At 29.7% G+C, this 17,296-nt stretch overlaps 2 protein-coding genes across 4 annotated transcripts in view; one reads left to right on the top strand and one right to left on the bottom strand.

Annotated features, from left to right (window-relative positions):
- The first annotated feature begins 10 nt into the window (after positions 1 to 10).
- On the top strand, positions 11 to 5,269 carry LOC112687371 (AP-1 complex subunit sigma-2). Of its 2 annotated transcripts, none has more exons than XM_025560029.1 (5): positions 11 to 407; positions 1,120 to 1,298; positions 1,363 to 1,471; positions 1,535 to 1,672; positions 4,318 to 4,573. In XM_025560029.1, the coding sequence occupies exons 1-5, from the start codon at positions 405 to 407 to the stop codon at positions 4,360 to 4,362; spliced, it is 474 nt and encodes a 157-aa protein (XP_025415814.1). In that variant the 5' UTR covers positions 11 to 404; the 3' UTR covers positions 4,363 to 4,573. The 2 variants fall into 2 exon arrangements, with proteins under 2 accessions (XP_025415814.1, XP_025415813.1); XM_025560028.1 differs by lacking the exon at positions 4,318 to 4,573 and adding an exon at positions 5,111 to 5,269 and having other exon boundaries at positions 13 to 407.
- A 1,643-nt stretch (positions 5,270 to 6,912) lies between these two features.
- Positions 6,913 to 17,296, bottom strand: part of LOC112687370 (FMRFamide receptor-like) — a 106,055-nt gene continuing 95,671 nt past the window's right edge. For both annotated transcript variants that reach the window (XM_025560027.1, XM_025560026.1), the window contains one exon: positions 6,913 to 11,434. In XM_025560027.1, coding sequence (XP_025415812.1) covers positions 10,904 to 11,434 — 531 coding nt within the window. In that variant the 3' untranslated portion in view covers positions 6,913 to 10,903. The remainder of the gene's footprint in view (positions 11,435 to 17,296) is intronic.

Below are 17,296 nucleotides of genomic sequence, written 5' to 3'. Positions count from 1 at the left end.
TACGCAAAGTGTCCATGTCCGATCGTGACGTAGATCCACAGATCAGACCGCTGTTCTTAATCAGTTGAACCACTTGCGGCAGTTGGATTTTGGTTGACAATATTGTTGAGCTTTCGCTCGAGTCTCGACTGTGGTACCGATTAGATAATGACGTCGATCGTCATCAATTGTTAGCTACGTAATTTCCGATTACCGTCTACGTAACGCAAATGTGATCGAATAGCGAACTTCCGTTTTCAGTCCGTCGACCTGGGGTCGTCACCACTTGCGAATTGTTTCGATCGCACGTACAGCCGAACAACAATCCGTACGATTTTTAGTCCACAATCGCGGAATAGGTGCTGTGGTCAACAGTTATGCTGTGTTTGCTGTAACATAATGTGCAATAGCTTTTGCAGAACAACATGGTGAGATGCTTGAAAAACATCAATTATTTATGTTATAAAAAGTTTTTAGCGCCTTTGAAGTGTAGCTTATTCGAGCTCAACTCGTAATGTTGTTATAGTTTGTCCGATTGCCCAAACACAATGTGTTAATAACCATTCTGCATGCCACTGATCGCTGAAACGTCTTAGCTCGTCCAAAGATCTAGCCATATGTACAGAAAATTAAAGTTTATCTAGAGGAATGCATGAGACTTGAGGTTATGAGTTGAGGGAGAACAATTTTCTTCAAATTAATTTTTGTTTGATAATAAATATTTATGCTTCGTGCATAAATTATATTATCATGTCAACATAATTGTATTGACTATTTGATCTTGTTGATTAATTAGTTAGTCATTTTAATGAATGGCTATTTTGTATAATTAAATGTAACATTTAACGACCTAAATTAAGATTATCATTATTCTCCCTTAGTAAACAAGAACACACAATTAACAGAACATTTGCCATTATACTGTGAACACTGGAGTTTTTTGGAAATCATTAAAAGACAATCTACAGTTATATTATATTTTTATGATATATTAATACTATTAAATTGTTAATTATCTTGTACAATTTAATTTAACTATTTGAGGTACTTATTGCAATAAATCTATTATCACTGTACATATATATATTTTATTTTTCAGTTACTATAATTTTTCTATTATAATTGAATTTGGCTGTTTAGATGCATTTTATGTTACTATTCAGTCGCCAAGGCAAGCTTAGGCTTCAAAAATGGTATGTTGCTCATCCTGACAAAGTAAAAAAGAAAATTACTAGGGAACTTATAACTACTATTTTGGCAAGGAAGCCTAAAATGTGTAGTTTTCTTGAATGGAAAGAATTGAAAATTGTGTACAAAAGGTGTGTAACTAAAAATTTATATAAAAAAAAATGTGAAATATTTTATTTTGTAATTTACTTTTAGATATGCGAGTTTGTACTTTTGCTGTGCTATAGAACAGAATGACAATGAACTTCTGACTTTGGAAATCATTCATCGCTATGTTGAATTATTAGACAAGTATTTTGGCAGTGTAAGTTTTTACTTTTTTTATAAATTCTATATATGTTTAATAGTTGTATTACAATTGTTGTAGGTATGTGAACTGGATATAATATTCAACTTTGAAAAAGCATATTTTATTCTTGATGAGTTATTATTGGGTGGGGAGATACAGGAGACTAGTAAGAAAAATGTACTCAAGGCTATATCAGCCCAGGATCTCTTGCAAGAGGTTAGTTATGGAAACACTCCATTAGAACTTTAATTTTTTTTATTCTAAATTATTTAAATCAATTTTATCGGTTGGAAAAAAAAAAGTTAAAAGTACATTTATTTTATACTGAGGTACAAATAAGACTATATATAATAACAATATATCTTGCCAATTAGAAAATTAATTTGCTCATATCTGTCTAACTTATTTTGATTAATCATCAATCGTAACTAAGATATAAAATTTATTATAGCAAATAACAAAGAAGTACATATCTAACATTGTACAATTATATTTGTTTATGTTTTAATAAATTTTAATTTTGTGTATGCATCTGATTATATACAAATATTTACAAAGTTCAGTCTAGTCAACTAAAATTATAGTCAAATTCTAATGTTTTAATGTTATAAACATTGATTTAAATGAATTACCAAATTAAAATGGCCAGATTAAATTTAAAAATATATTATCTAGCTTTGTAAAACAAATTTTGTATTAACATATACAAATGTAGAGTAAAAATTATTTAACATTTTATGTTTTGTTGTATTACATTTATATGGTGTATTCCAAAGACTTGCCTTCCATAATGCCTTTATTATGCTACTAATAATAAATATTTTTATTTTAATTAAATATGCTATAGCAGTTGATGATTTTATCATTGTTAAAAAACAGATTCTATTTTGTTATTGTTTTAACCCAATGCTATTACTTTAGTTACATTTTAACCATATATTCAAACTTAAATAATAACCTTTTAACATAGTTTTTCTTATTTATATATTGAAATTGTCAAATCTCCTATGATCAGCAATTTAACTCTATAGTCTATATAATCTATTTTATTCACTATTATATAATTTTTCCTATTCCTAAATGAATGCAATTTCTGCTTATATTTAACTGAACATTATTAAATTTTATTAAAAGTTCTTTGCATGTAAGTAAATTGTATAACATTTTTAAAACATCATTTTAAATATGAAAATTTAAAATTGATAAATTATACTTCCATTTTAATATAAAATATTCTTTATAATTTATTATTATTATTATTTTTTGTGCACTTTTTATATGTTAGAATATACATTTTTTTTTCTTTTTAATTTAGTTATAATTTATATTTTGAAAAGATTCTAATATGTATTACATTAAATATTATTTCAACTAATTTTGCAACTAAATATTTGATATTTCTTTAAAAGTATAAATTATTTACATATATTTTTCATAGTTCTTTAAAAAAAATTTAAAAACAAATATTTTAATTTTTTTAATTCTTCATTGATTTTTTTAAAGTATTTTTATGCATTATTTGTTTATAATCTTAAAAAAAAAAATTGTAATATTAGTTTAATGATTACAATCTTTTTCTAGTATACCATTGTTTAAATTAAATAAAATTCATGATGGATAATTTTAATTTTTATTTCTCTGCATTTTTTACAAATTTTAAGTATTTTGTTTAAACACTTGTTTTTTTGAATACTTAAAACAATATTATCAGATGTAGCTGTCATTAATGTAATATATAATCGTTTGATAATTATGTATTTGTTGATACTCTATTGTGAATAATTTATACAATTTTAAATTTTTCTTTTATGATGAATATTTTGAAAGATTATTCAATTATTGTATTAAACATTTTTTCAATACCTATGAATTATCAGAGTTAATCTGTTATGTAAGACTAAGTAAAATGTTTAAATAGTGCACAATGTTTACTTTAATACTTAATCTAGTCAAATATTATAATTTAAAAATGTAATTCATACTAATATTTTTGTAATGTCAATCATTTTAATACTTAGTATTTTGAAAAGTATTAAATATCAATACTAACTTGTTTTTGCATTCATAACAATTCATTATAAATGTTTTATAGTTATTAAGATGGCTAACATGAGTTGATATTTGATTATACATTTTTATGTTACCTTTTATTTTACCAAAAAACCTTTATTTATGGTATTGTTATTCTCAATCCAATAAATATACTCTAAATATGTTTTAAAAATTATTAATTTTATTCTTAATAATTTGATTGATTATTAAAAGCAATAATTCTTTAAAAATATGTAAAAGAAATTTGTGATGGGATAAAGTTATACTTTTCATTACTGAGTTAAACATAAACTTTATTCAATTTTTTGACTCAATATTGTATAATTAGTAATTATAAAAACTACTTGAAGTTATTTTTTGGGTTGATGAACATATTTATTTTTTTTTAAATATTTTTGTTTAAAATCCTAGTTCTTAAATTGTTATATATAGCCTTTTTAGTAATTACTGAATTAATCAAAATAAATATATTGTATATGTACATCAGGGTTCATGTATTTAGTGTTTAAGTTTATTTTGTTGTATGTTATTAACATTGTTTGAATTCTTTGGGTTTAGTAGTATTTCTGGGTTTTGTTTTGTTTTGTTTTGTTTTTAATAGTGATCGGTTTAAATAAAAATATATTGTAATTATTACATTTTTATTATTTTATTTTTGTAGCTATAATTTTGAAAAATGTAATTTCCATCCATGTTACCTTATTTGATTTCCATTTTAATACATTACCTGCATGATTTCCAGTTATTATATGCTATTCAATTTCATATTTTCAATTTTGGGATATTAATTTTAATGTGTTTGTATGTAGGAGGAGGCAGTCGAAGGCGCTCTGAAAGAGATTGGCTTGTTATAAGCACAACCAATATTATTAATATTTCATGCAAACTAATAACTTGCATTTTTTACTGTATTGTTTTTTTTTTGTTTTATAAATTCAAACAATGTCTTTCATAAAATATTAGTCATTAAGTAAAGTAAGGCCTATCAGTGATGTTAATCAGAATGCCTCAAATAAATATCAGGATTTTAATATCAACGTTTTAATTTAACACTAAAAATACTAAATTTATAATGATAGATATTTTCTATTGTTATCTGTAAACATTGGTGTATAATATAAATTTTTATTTCCAATAAAATCTTTTTTTTAGTATTGTTATTTTGAAAAAAAATTATGTATTAATATGATATTAAAATAAAAAGTAAAATATATGCTTATGCCCTATTTGCTTTTTACTTACTCATATTTAACCAATACTTGTATTTCTTACCAACACAAGTACTAACTAAGATAGTAATTTTATGTTAGTTGAAAGGTTTAAGGGTTAATAGTTATTTTTAACAGTTATGTTCTTATTTATATTAATGTTAATACAATAAAAGTGGCGTTTCAAGAAATGTCAGCAAATATTTTGGCGCTATGGTATGTTTATAAGAACACACAGTGTTTGTTTTAAACTTTTACCCTATCTATTACCTTCAGTTATATTTTAATTATTTCATTTATTAAACCCTTTTCTATACATTTTATTTTTGCACCCTATTTTAAAACTATTACTTTACTTTTTATTTATTTTTTAATTTGTTCCTTTATTTTTCAGGAAGAAACACCTCAAACATTTTTCGAAGACCATGGCCTTGGTTAACAAATATTGATTGAACACATACCATTGACATTCCAAACTAACTATAAATAATTATAATATACACACATACTTATATATATATATACGTGTGTATATGTGTGTGTGTATATACATACGAAAATGAAACAATTATTAAACACTATTATATTTATGCCTAATTATAATTTTTTATTATAAATTATGTTATATGTATACAACTAGGTGACAGTGCTGTGTCCGTCCAATGTTATTAGAATTATTTTTTGTTCATAGGCAATAAAAATAAAAATAATTTTTTTTTTGTTTTACACTCTTATAATATTTATCTAAAAATAACATTGAGTTCAACCAAAATGTGTGCCAAGGAAAATTTCATAGCATAATTATATATGTATACAGATCACAAGAAAAATACGTTACAATGTTGTAGAACGAAAGAACTTTTAAAAATATGGCATACATGTACTGGTGCTTGACATTGATTTATGATTGTCCAGTTGTAATTTGTTGCTAGTTGTTCATTGAACAGTAATTTTATTTATCATACCAAGAATAGAAAACCAATTCGTAAGTGTAAATTATAGTTTATGTATGTCTATATATATATATATATATATATATATATACATATATAAATTATTTATTTATAAATATCAACATATTTTGGTATCTAAAAATGCATTATATTATAGTATCGTAATAATATACAATGTAGTGTAGAATAAATTGATTACTAAGATCTCTACTGTAATATTTGTGCTTATAAAAAGTTTAACATAGAGGGTATTATTCACACTATCAAAATAAATTGTAACAAGTTGTGTAATATAAACGACACAATTACGTTTGGTTTTAAACGATGGAACACGAGAGTATATGTGAAATATTTGTTTTTAGTCATGGGCCGAACCATTTTGTCCCAGGCCCCAGTCTAGGAAACTAAAAGGAAGCTCTCTTAAAGTCCAAACTGATAAGGAATACTCGGCATTATCCATACGATATTATTAGTATTAATATATTATATCTAAACTATTTTTCTTTATGAAATATTAATAAATTAAATGAAATAAAATAATTTCAGTTTACATTTAAACGCTATAATACATGCTACATTTTCAGTTATTCTAATTTTTAAATATATATAACTATAATTTATTACGGTTATTGCCATAGTGTGAAGAATAACAATTTTATACAAATATATGTAGAAATTCGTTACCTATCGCAAGTATTAACGTGACAACATTCAAGTTCTTATTATCTATTTATAAATAGTTAATAGCTATTTATAAATTATCTCGAAATAAATTTAATTTAAATTAAATGTGACAACACATTGTTGAGATTTATTAAAAATGTAATTAATTTTATCGATGCATTTAAATGACCTTGATTGGTTGAGGATTGGAAAACAGTATTTACCAACACTTTAAATGTATATTTTTTATCTTACTCGTATGTTATTGTGATGATTGAGGAGCCTTTGAATTAATTTGCCCCAGGTCTTAAAAATCCTTGGGGTGTCTCTGATTATGGGACTATGGTATACCTATAGAGAAGCGTCTCGAAAGAAAACAAATCGCTCGCTCGTACATACGGTGTAGAGTACTTAACGAGTTTGCACCGGGTGTAAAAATAGCAAACAGAAAACGTGCTCGTTTTGTTGCCAGATATTAAAATTAAAATCTAGATCATGCGAGTACACCATTCCAGTGTACTATTTAGGATTGAGCGTGTAAACGGTGGGAACACTCGGTAAAAGATAATACATTTATATTAAAAAAAAATTCTCAACTTATTATTATGCGAGTAACAAAATTAAAGGTCGATATAATAATAGCTGTAGAAGGGGTACCTATAAATTACACACAGCTAACACCACTAAAATATATATAATATAAGACAGTAAATAATAATATTTTACATTTATATGGTAACAGATGAGTAGTCGACGATAATTAAAATACATCTACCGTCCCTTTATATGAGTATACTTAATAATTAATTTTATTATACATATATAATGTGTATATTTACCTATATATTTATAAATGTATAAGTAGTTTAAAACACGTTCACCCAAAAGTCGTTTTTAAACAAGGTAAAAATGTACTTCTTATTTACAATCTGTAGAAAATGTCCGTCTCATGGATATATATATATATAAATGATTATTTAATATATGTATATAACTAATGTCTAATCAATAGTCACACAAACTATGACTAACTAATAATTATAATACTATTAATAAGATATTAATTTATTAACTATAGACTAATTATTATGCGTTTAGATGTGGGCAGTCACGCAAGTTCCAGTTGCATCATATTCATTGGTACATTTAACTATGAATCATTTCAAAGGTAACTAGGGGTGGATTGTTAGGGCGGGTAGGTGGCCATATCCACCAACGCCCTCCAGAATTTTTAAGTTTGGGCCTCAAGCTATAACTGCTCGTGTAACACTAGTCGCTTGTTTGCTAGTTTGTATAACTTATACCTACCCGGGTTTTCGGGGTGCCTCAGTCACCACTGAAGGTATTGACTGTATTGTGTCAAACTAAATTTTTATAAATATTATGAAAAACTGATTATTTGTATTCAGTACACTACAGAAGTACACACCAAAAGATACGTGTATTATTATATATTTAAATAGAACACACTATAGAACTAATATTACACTTTGTCGACAACCATAGTTCACGGCGAGACTAAATTGTTATTTACCATGTTCACGTACCATTAAATGAAAGATGGATCGCGTTATGGTTTCTGAGGGCTGTTATTTGACACGTAGACAAAAAATATTTTGGGAGGGACTTTAGGTTGTACATTTTCATACTAATATATTCTATGTACCATTTTTATTCTATAAAAACATATTAATAAGTTTTACTGAATTTCGGGGGGGGGGGGGAGGATGGTTTAACTTAAGAATAATTTCTAGCAGATATTCCTACAAAGCTTGCATATTTTTACAGCCACTTATTAATATTGGTTGATCACACGGTCAATCGGACTTTTAGAAAATTTCAGGTGCTGCCTGCCCCCACGTACACGTCTAAACTAATGTGCACATATGTATTTAATGATATGATAGTACGTACAACGAGAATAAAATATAATTTAACGGCACATTTATTCGATATAACGTTACAAATGTACACTGTACGCGATACGTGCACCTTCATTAAATATATACATGATGTACCCGCCGTGTGTTAGCACATTTTCGAAAAAAAATTAAGCTTTCTTTTTTACTTTTACGCTCAAGGTCCGGTTAGGTTTACGAAATGAGGGTTCGAGGCAGTTGCTCTGGGCCACATAAAAATCGCACGCTTACTAAAGGCCGCAGCATAAGCGTGCATATACCTATGTTATACATGTTCTAGCATTTTAATTTCACTCTAACAGTTTGTCTTGCGTTCAAATCTGAACCTAACTACAATGGTGTTACGATCTTACAATTATATATATATGTATATATACATATATATGTACAAAATATGAGGACAAGGCGGAAGATAAGAACTCGAAAAATATCCGAATTTGGACATTGTATTGTGTTTGAAATGGGGAAAGTTATGTTAGGTTATATTCATTACGCTTTTACCGATATTCAGTTTCGGGTAGATTGAAAAAAAAATTATAACCCGATTGGCCGTTAGGATTTTGTTAATATTATGGGTTTAGATATGCGTTAATGAAATATTACTACAGTCTACTAAATGTGTATTAGTAACAGGGTAAACTCTTATACATTTCATAATGAACACTTTTCGGCAACTTGACTAGAAAAACAAAAAGGAAACAATTTAGGAAATTCGGTTTTCAATGTAATTTAAATAACAATTTTAATATTTCAAAACAGTAAGCGTAAGAACATTGAAAAAAATGTGGTGGATGTAAATCGAGTAAACTAAGTACACAAAAGGTATAAATATAATGATGGAAAACAAAGGAAGTCAACATTTTTATAATAATAGAATATATGTAAATCTAGGATTTAATGAATTTTTTCCAAAGGCTATCATATTATTGCGAAATTTTAATTTTATCAATCTTTCGGTAAATACATAATGTATAATTTATTTATCTAGCTCTATAATCACACTAATACTACTGAATTGATTCTATTCTATTTGACTTTGCAAGCGTATTCAAAACAAGTATAACCTTTTATTCATATTTTCAACATCGAGGACTGAGAGGAGTACGCTTAAATTTCTGTGGAACTGTAATTTTTGGTTATATTTTGATTACCTGTTGAAATGTGACAGATATGCACTAAAATCTTGTTGAATAATATTAATATTTTAAATCCCTGTCGTGTGAGAGATAATCCATTAGCAATTATATAATTACGTCCACGAAATCAATTTTAAATTTACGCGCCAACGCAATTTCAGTATAATAAAATATTAAAAATTTAGCTAAAATATAACGATCTTTTGTTATTAATATTTGTATATACTGCCAGCAAAGTCTTGTAAACTGATTACGGTTGTGTTAATCTGGATTCGTATGATGGCACTTGTGGTGCTACACTCCGGGGGCACCTGTGCACGAACCCGCCATCATATAGTTTAAGCATAGACGTGATCCGTGTAAGTACGTACGGAGTAGTTTTTCCAAATGCTCCGTCCGTTGAAAACATCTGCGCGAGTCCATGCGCTTCTAAAAAACACACGCATTATATCCGATACTGGACTCGTCTGTAGGTGCGCTCATAAGCCTTAGAAATCGTATCGAAATGTCATTGTGAATTGTAAGCTACTATAAGAATTTTGGCCAGCACCGTTGGGTAACTATTGCTGAAAAAATGGAGCTAGCAAGTTTCCGGAACTAACCGCCATTCAGAAGGCTAATGTGCAATGCAAATTTTACACCTTACGTGTGATAACATCGCGCAACGTATCTTTTTCGTGGTAGACGCGAGAAAATGACTGCTGTAAATACACGGAACGTATATGGTGGCGCCAAATTGTTGGTGCCTATAGCCGTAAAAAAGATAAATCCGCCTCTGGGCACTATTCTACGGGAACACGTAACATTTTTTCTATCGTTCCAACGATCTATAAATCATTTTTTATTAATTTTTCGACACAGGGCGATCGCCTTCCCCGGTCGGCACCCGTGAGCGCATGGAGGTAAGACTTGAGATGTTCGCGTGACACCGCGAGGCGTACGCCGGAAGGGTTGCGAATCGCGCGTGGGACCAGCAATTCGTCGGGCGGGAAAACGCGTTGAACGCAAACTTCGGGCCGGGCACTGAAAGGGATACTACATATTTATACATACTTATGTGCATACGTGTACAGTGGATTCAAGTAGGGGAGTGGAAACCGAAACTCGTCGTTGTAACCCACCGCAACCGCAAAACGGTTTTCCCGTTACGGCCCGGATGTACCTGTATTATTATTTTTAGTCGATTGCGAACGATGATAGTAGGGGAGTTCGAGGAAGGGCGGGTTGATGCGATAAGAGACGGTGGGACGTGCGAACAAATCATTACGAGACGGTTTATCTCGACGGGCGTGTAAACGGGGGAAATCGAGTACGGTGTATGAACGCGCACCGGATCCGCCGTTGGGATACGGCTGCGGACGGCGTAATAATAATAATAATAATAATAATAATAACGTATGTACAACGAAGAATCGGTGTTGGGCGGAAGAAATGTTTACGCGCGCCATACGTGTACGAATAGTACACGTAAATCGTAAAATGTTATTCGTATCGGACGGTCAGGGACGGCGCGCGATCAGAGCACGTCGTCGGTAGCGGTCGGCATGCCGCAGCCGATGGTGGTGGTGGTGGTGGTGGCGGCGGCCTGTGTTGTCCTGTTGTTTTGATTGACGCGGACGACGAGCGGTTCCCGTTTGCCGGCCGTCGCGTTCCCGATGTCGGTCATCTGCGTGACCTCGGTGTTGCGCCGGATCATGGTGCCGCCGGACCGTGGGTAGCTGACGGACGACCGGAGCGTGGCGTTGCGCGCGTGCCGCGCGGCCAGGAACGGCAAGAACGTGACCAACAGCGTGCGCCTGTACTTGCGGCTCATCGCGCAGTACAGCATGAAGTTGGACGCCGCGTTCACCACCATCAGGAAGTTGAAGATGGTGTGCAGCCCGCGGTTCACGTAGTACGCGGGCGTCCGCTCGGGCGGCTCGTACACGGACGCGGTCAGCATCATCACGGCCGTCGGCGTCTGGCACACGCAGAACATGATCACCACCGCGATCAGGGTCATGGTCATCTTGTTCTCCTGCCGCTGCCTGTTCCACACCACGTTGCCCTGCGAACCGTTCGTAACGTTTAGAACAGAAAAATCTGAGGGTAGCGCGTGGGGGGGGGAGCGATCGATCAACGGTCGATTTTTAGACGTAACATTAAGCATACATCACAATAAGGCGCGGCTACAAGGGGGGGCAGGGGCGGATAGGGCCGCCGGGACACTGGGATTTTCCCGGTGGGCCGCTGCTTATATTGACGAAAATGGGTCGATGAAAAATATTACTACTAATACTATTATACATGTACATACATACAAATAAAAGTAAATAAATATAATACTTATAATATATATTTAAATCAAGCTTAAATCTATAAATATCATAGTAAATTCCTTTAAAATTAAGAAGAAGAAAAAGTATTTACAGTAAGGTTTCATAATTTGAAATGAAATTTTTTTTATGTATTATTTTAATTGAATGATCACAAATTAAAAATTTAATTTTATTCAAAATTTCGAGTGTAAATTTTTTTTTCTTTAATGTATATTTTAACATATTAGTGCATATACTTGTGCATGTTAAAGATCTTTTAGCGCATACTTGATTGGTTTTTAATGCATATAATTTCGTGCTATAATGATAACTGATTGTTCAGATTTAAATTATCATATATAGTCACTAATAAAACGCCACGGTAAAGTTAATTACTGATATATCATGTTTTTCCACAAAAATTATACGCGAACCATGTAAATGGTATAGTACTGTTAAAATGTTTTATAATCAGGTACGCTTCAAAACGCATTAAAAAGAAAAGGAGGTGCAGAAAACAAAAGAGATAAAAATCGTAGAATTGTTAGAAGAGAGCTAAACATGTGTAAAATTGAATAGTATAATATATATTGTAATTTTAAATATTATTTAAGAACGTCGAAAAAAAAAGGTGGTGATTGCCGGGTCGGTTCTTTCAAAGTTGAGGTAATTATTTAGTTGGAACTTGGATATAATCATGCGGGCCGCTGTATTCTATTTTTCCCGGGCCGGTTGGATTATGCCTATCCACCCCTGGGGGGGGGGGCACTGGGACCGTGACTCCCCAAGCTTTACAAAAATTAAAATTTTTTATTACATTTATGTCCTTTTGATCTGTAGATACCTAACAATTTTATTTTGCCTGAAAAACCATATTATGACATTAATATGAGGTGTATATCATAATATAGGAACGTAGTCGGTCTCTGTGTTTCAGTACTAATTTGGGAAAACAACTATTATCAGTTAATACTTAAAATGCCCTCCCCTAGTAAGTCTCTGAAGCCGCGGTTGATCATAATACACTTGTTTTTTGTGAGCGCGGCGACCGAATTCCGTTTTGGTTCACAATGAATACTTTTGTTTTGACCCCCTATCTATAATTGCAAATAGTTTACGCCTCTTATAATATTTTCATAATATTGTTCACTGCAGTAGCGGCGCGAAAGGATTATTATATTTGAACCACGTGATTCGTGAAAAACGGGGTTGTGTGGTCTCTGCATAAAGAAAGCCAAGAAAATAATTATTATGGAACACGTACATATACACTGAATACTTGGGTGCCAAAATATTTTTGATAGGTCGCTGTTCGTAAACTTATGACGAGAAAAATATCTTAGTTATCAAAATATAATTATATATATATATATATATAAAAATTCAGTTTTGCAGTCTTGCAGTATTGCGTTAAGATATATGATAATTTGATATTATAATAATTCTTATAATAAAACGATTATAATGATTACTATCATTAATATAATAATGTTCTTATATCAATGCATACTGGGTTTATTTATTTTTATATTTAGGGTCATCTACCTTTCACAGATAAAATTTATGGACTGGCTTAACATAAAGGTTGAGAAACACTGAGATAAGAGAAGATCCTCTTAATCGAAATCTATAGGTATTAATAGGGGTCGGGTTACAGCATATTTTCCTAACTCAACGTTTAAAACTTCATATATGTATAAAATAAATCTCAAATAAAATACTAGTAGTAAGCGATAAGAATGACACTTTAACATATTTTTATGACATATATTTTAAGAACCCTTTGCAGCATTTTAATGTAATATTCATGGAAATCCATTGGCATTCTAGAGAGGACTAATAATTTTATCAGTAAGTTGCGAGATGAGCGTTCGCTAAACCAGGCTTAAGCATTTTATCAATTAGTTTAATTTAAACGGAATATAAACAAATAAAGTAATTTTGCTCACAAACTTTAATATTCACTGCAGAAGCGATACCAATATACGAAGCAGTAAAATATCAGTTAAATTTACCCAGAATACAACACCCAAACAAAACTTAAAATTCTTAGTGACTCACTCAGCAATTTAATCGCTATCACAAATACTCAAAATCTAACCAATATCACAAAACTTCATCAAAAAGAAACCTACTTAGCAGCTGAAAAAAGGAAATAAATACAATTCATATGGAATTCCGAGAATTCAGAAATTCTTGGGAATGAAAGAGCTGACAATAATGCACTTAATACAATCGTTTCAACATCATCCTCAACTTGGACACATCGACCTAACGCACAGCTTTTTGATGAAGTATGATGAACTTCCACTATGTAACACATATGGTGTTCTATGAACTTTCAACCACATCATTACCGAATGCCAAAATGCCAACATTTCCGAAACCAATCCTACATATCTGAACAAATCTGTCAAGTTCTAGAACCGAACCCACAAGATACAAGAAATTTAATTACAAAAAAAGTCTGAATTGTATAACTTAATTAAAAAAAAAAGTAATTAACTAATGTACATATACTAATGACTCATAGGCGTATTTATGAGAGGGACCGAGTGGGCTCTGCCCCCCAGCGGACTATACTTGCAATAAATTCATGTCCGGATAAAAAAAGTCGTGCGGTCGTTACTCAGTACCGACAGTATCAGTAGAGTACAGCAAAGTAGTATTATGTATGTATTTTAATTTTAGTTTTATAGATATTTTTATTGTTTTCACATGCCAATGATTTAACTTTTTGGTCTTACTTAAAAAATATTCTTATCATTGCGAATTGTTTAATATAAAAAATAACTAACTAGGTTTTATGATTTAAAAATTTGTTATGCTTTCTCAGCCACCAAGGTCAGAATACGTCTATGTTAATGGCCTAATTGTCGATGTATTTTTGATCACTAATAAAAAAAATAATAAAAATAAATAACGTAAAATATTTCATATAGAAATTCTATAGTATTTATAATGATGGTTAATTATTTATTTTTAAATTAAACAAATCAGGCCAAGCAAATATTTTTATGTAATTATTCATTTTTTCTACAAATTCTTTAATAATATCTATGTCAATAATTATTGACAAATTTTTATCTATTTTTATGGAATCAAAAAATATTAAAGAGACCTAACATAACCAATTAATTATCTACAGGTATGGTTGTATACAAATCGAAGCTGAAAAGTTACTACACTAGAACTTGGTATAGGAGAAACTTATAAAACATAAATATTATACCTAATTTGATCATTTATAAAACTGAAAAATGTTAATAAATGTTGACAGTTGTTTTGTTAGTACGACAATTTGCATATAGGCACAGAAAAATCTGTACATAACGGACAGTCATGGGACCAAAATAATTGTCCGTTGTAAACAGGTGTCCGTTGTAAATAATAGGTTACAATGTTTTAATAGTAAAATTAATCTACAAACATTTCTGTTTAATGAAAAATGAAAATGTTGTAGATATATTATATTAATATTATATATATTAATATAATCTTTATCATTATTATTATACTATTATATTATACATATACATTATAAATATAATTTTATTGGTGATTACTGTTTCATTAAGTTCTTCTCATTTCCGTCTATTTTGATTTTACACGTACAAATATTCTCGTAAGCAAGATATTGGCTTGCATAGTATTGGCCGAGTGTTCGATAATGGGTAATATTCACTAACCTCGGCTATAGGTGTGTATGTATTTACTTGGTCAAAAATGTATTTGATTAAATTTTGTCTGAAAACTTATAACATCGTTTCGCACTTTTGACACACATTCTCCGTACTCGAGTTTAGCTCGAATTCTGATTTTCAGAATAGTACACACAAAGAATTAAGATTAATAAAAACTTTTTTGAAAAATATCAACCTGTAAAAAATGTCATTGTATAAAAGCAATACCTCTCTTGTTTAATTTTGTAGGTTAGAGGTCTAAAGTAGAATAGAAAAAACTTTTAATTATCTCGCCCTTTAAACGAGAGTGTCCTGTTTCCGCCAAAATAAAATTGACCGTTTTCGCCATAGCCCATTTCCTCCAAAAACGAAAAAGGTACGATTCCCGTTTCCGCCAAAAGTCATTTCCTCCAAAAAAAGTTTGGAAACCATTGGTTTTAATTTTTAAGCAATATTGAATATATGTTATGTATGTGTAAAAGACATTAGTAATGTATACAATGATAATCGTCGATAATAACAGTTCACTGTTCGATATACTGTATCATAGTTTATTTATAATTTGCACACAATAATTATCTGACAAATGTTAAATTCTTATATTTCCATTCAGTATCTCTTCTTTTTGTCACTAGAACATAAACGTTATAACTTACTTACCGTTTTTAAAATGGAATTTGTTGTGAGTAATAGAGGTAAAATAATATTGATTTTTGATTGGTTTAAATATGTTTTTAGTTATACGTCACAAACAAATGTAACTCGGTGGAGATGTTTTATGAAAAATTGTCGGGCCAATATTTTTGAAAAAGAAAAAGTAATACTTGCAACGAAACGCACGTTTTTTATCTACGAGTAAAATAAATATATTTATTTAATTATTTATTTATTTATGATCATATGTGTTTTTTCAAAACTCTATCGAGACAATATTTGACCTATCCTTGTTTTTTACTTTGTAAATAGTTTAATAGAATAGACATATTGTAATATGAAATTATTTAATATTTTAAAAACTCTAATATAATTTTATTTATATTAGACTAATATATTATTATTATTTACTTGTATTGAAATTTATAATGAAAGAATATGTAACAATTGTTCATGGTTCCCAAACGTCTTATCACAAAAATACATTTTGGCGGAGGAAATGGGAATCATACCTTTTTCGTTTCTGGTGATTTAGGGCTGTGCGTAAATCAAAGAACCGGATTTTTGGCGGAAAAGGTACATGCCCCTTTAAACAATAAAGTACAATAAAGTAATTACTTTCATTACATTATTAATTTCGTATTTATTTTGATATTTTTACCTAGTAAAACAAAGTTTTTTTCTTTTCTACCAAACTAGATAACATGAAATTACATTTTTCACTTCATGCAAATATTTCTTTTCTTCTACCGAAAAAAAATATTCTGTATTTTATATGTATATTTCTGTTTCGTATCAAAAAGGAAAATACATGGCTAAATAGATAAATACATTTTTTATTTTATAATTTTCTTATATATCTGTGTGTTTTACTAATTAATAGTAATATACTACTTGTATATACATATACGTATATAATTGTTGGTATAAAGTACGAGAACTATATATTCCGTAAAAACATTTATGAACATTAATTTTTATTAAATAGATACAATTTTTTAGTAATAATTTTTTGATTATATTATATAGGAGTGTATGTTGTGGCGTAATTGAAAAAAGTTGCACAAACAAAATCCTTATTCTGAACAACCATCTCATCAAAAATTATTTCTTTTTCGAGTGATAGATTTAAAAAAATATACTAGTAATTTATCAATTAAATATAAAATGTAAATAACCGATTATATTGTTTGCTTCAAAATAGCCAGTTTATAATTTAATTTTAATAGCATCATCCTTCGTTGTCGAAACAGTTTCACAGTCTACGACCTATTT

This window comes from Sipha flava, unplaced genomic scaffold (assembly GCF_003268045.1).
Source record: "Sipha flava isolate LNK unplaced genomic scaffold, YSA_version1 34_pilon_pilon, whole genome shotgun sequence".
Lineage (NCBI taxonomy): Eukaryota > Metazoa > Arthropoda > Insecta > Hemiptera > Aphididae > Sipha > Sipha flava.
This window is presented reverse-complemented; position numbering and strand designations above follow the sequence as displayed.

Coding starts and splice junctions, on each gene's coding strand:
- LOC112687371 (XM_025560028.1), top strand. Junction 1,299..1,362: donor TTGAAAATTGTGTACAAAAG/GTGTGTAACTAA, acceptor ATTTACTTTTAG/ATATGCGAGTTTGTACTTTT. Junction 1,673..5,110: donor CCCAGGATCTCTTGCAAGAG/GTTAGTTATGGA, acceptor TTTATTTTTCAG/GAAGAAACACCTCAAACATT.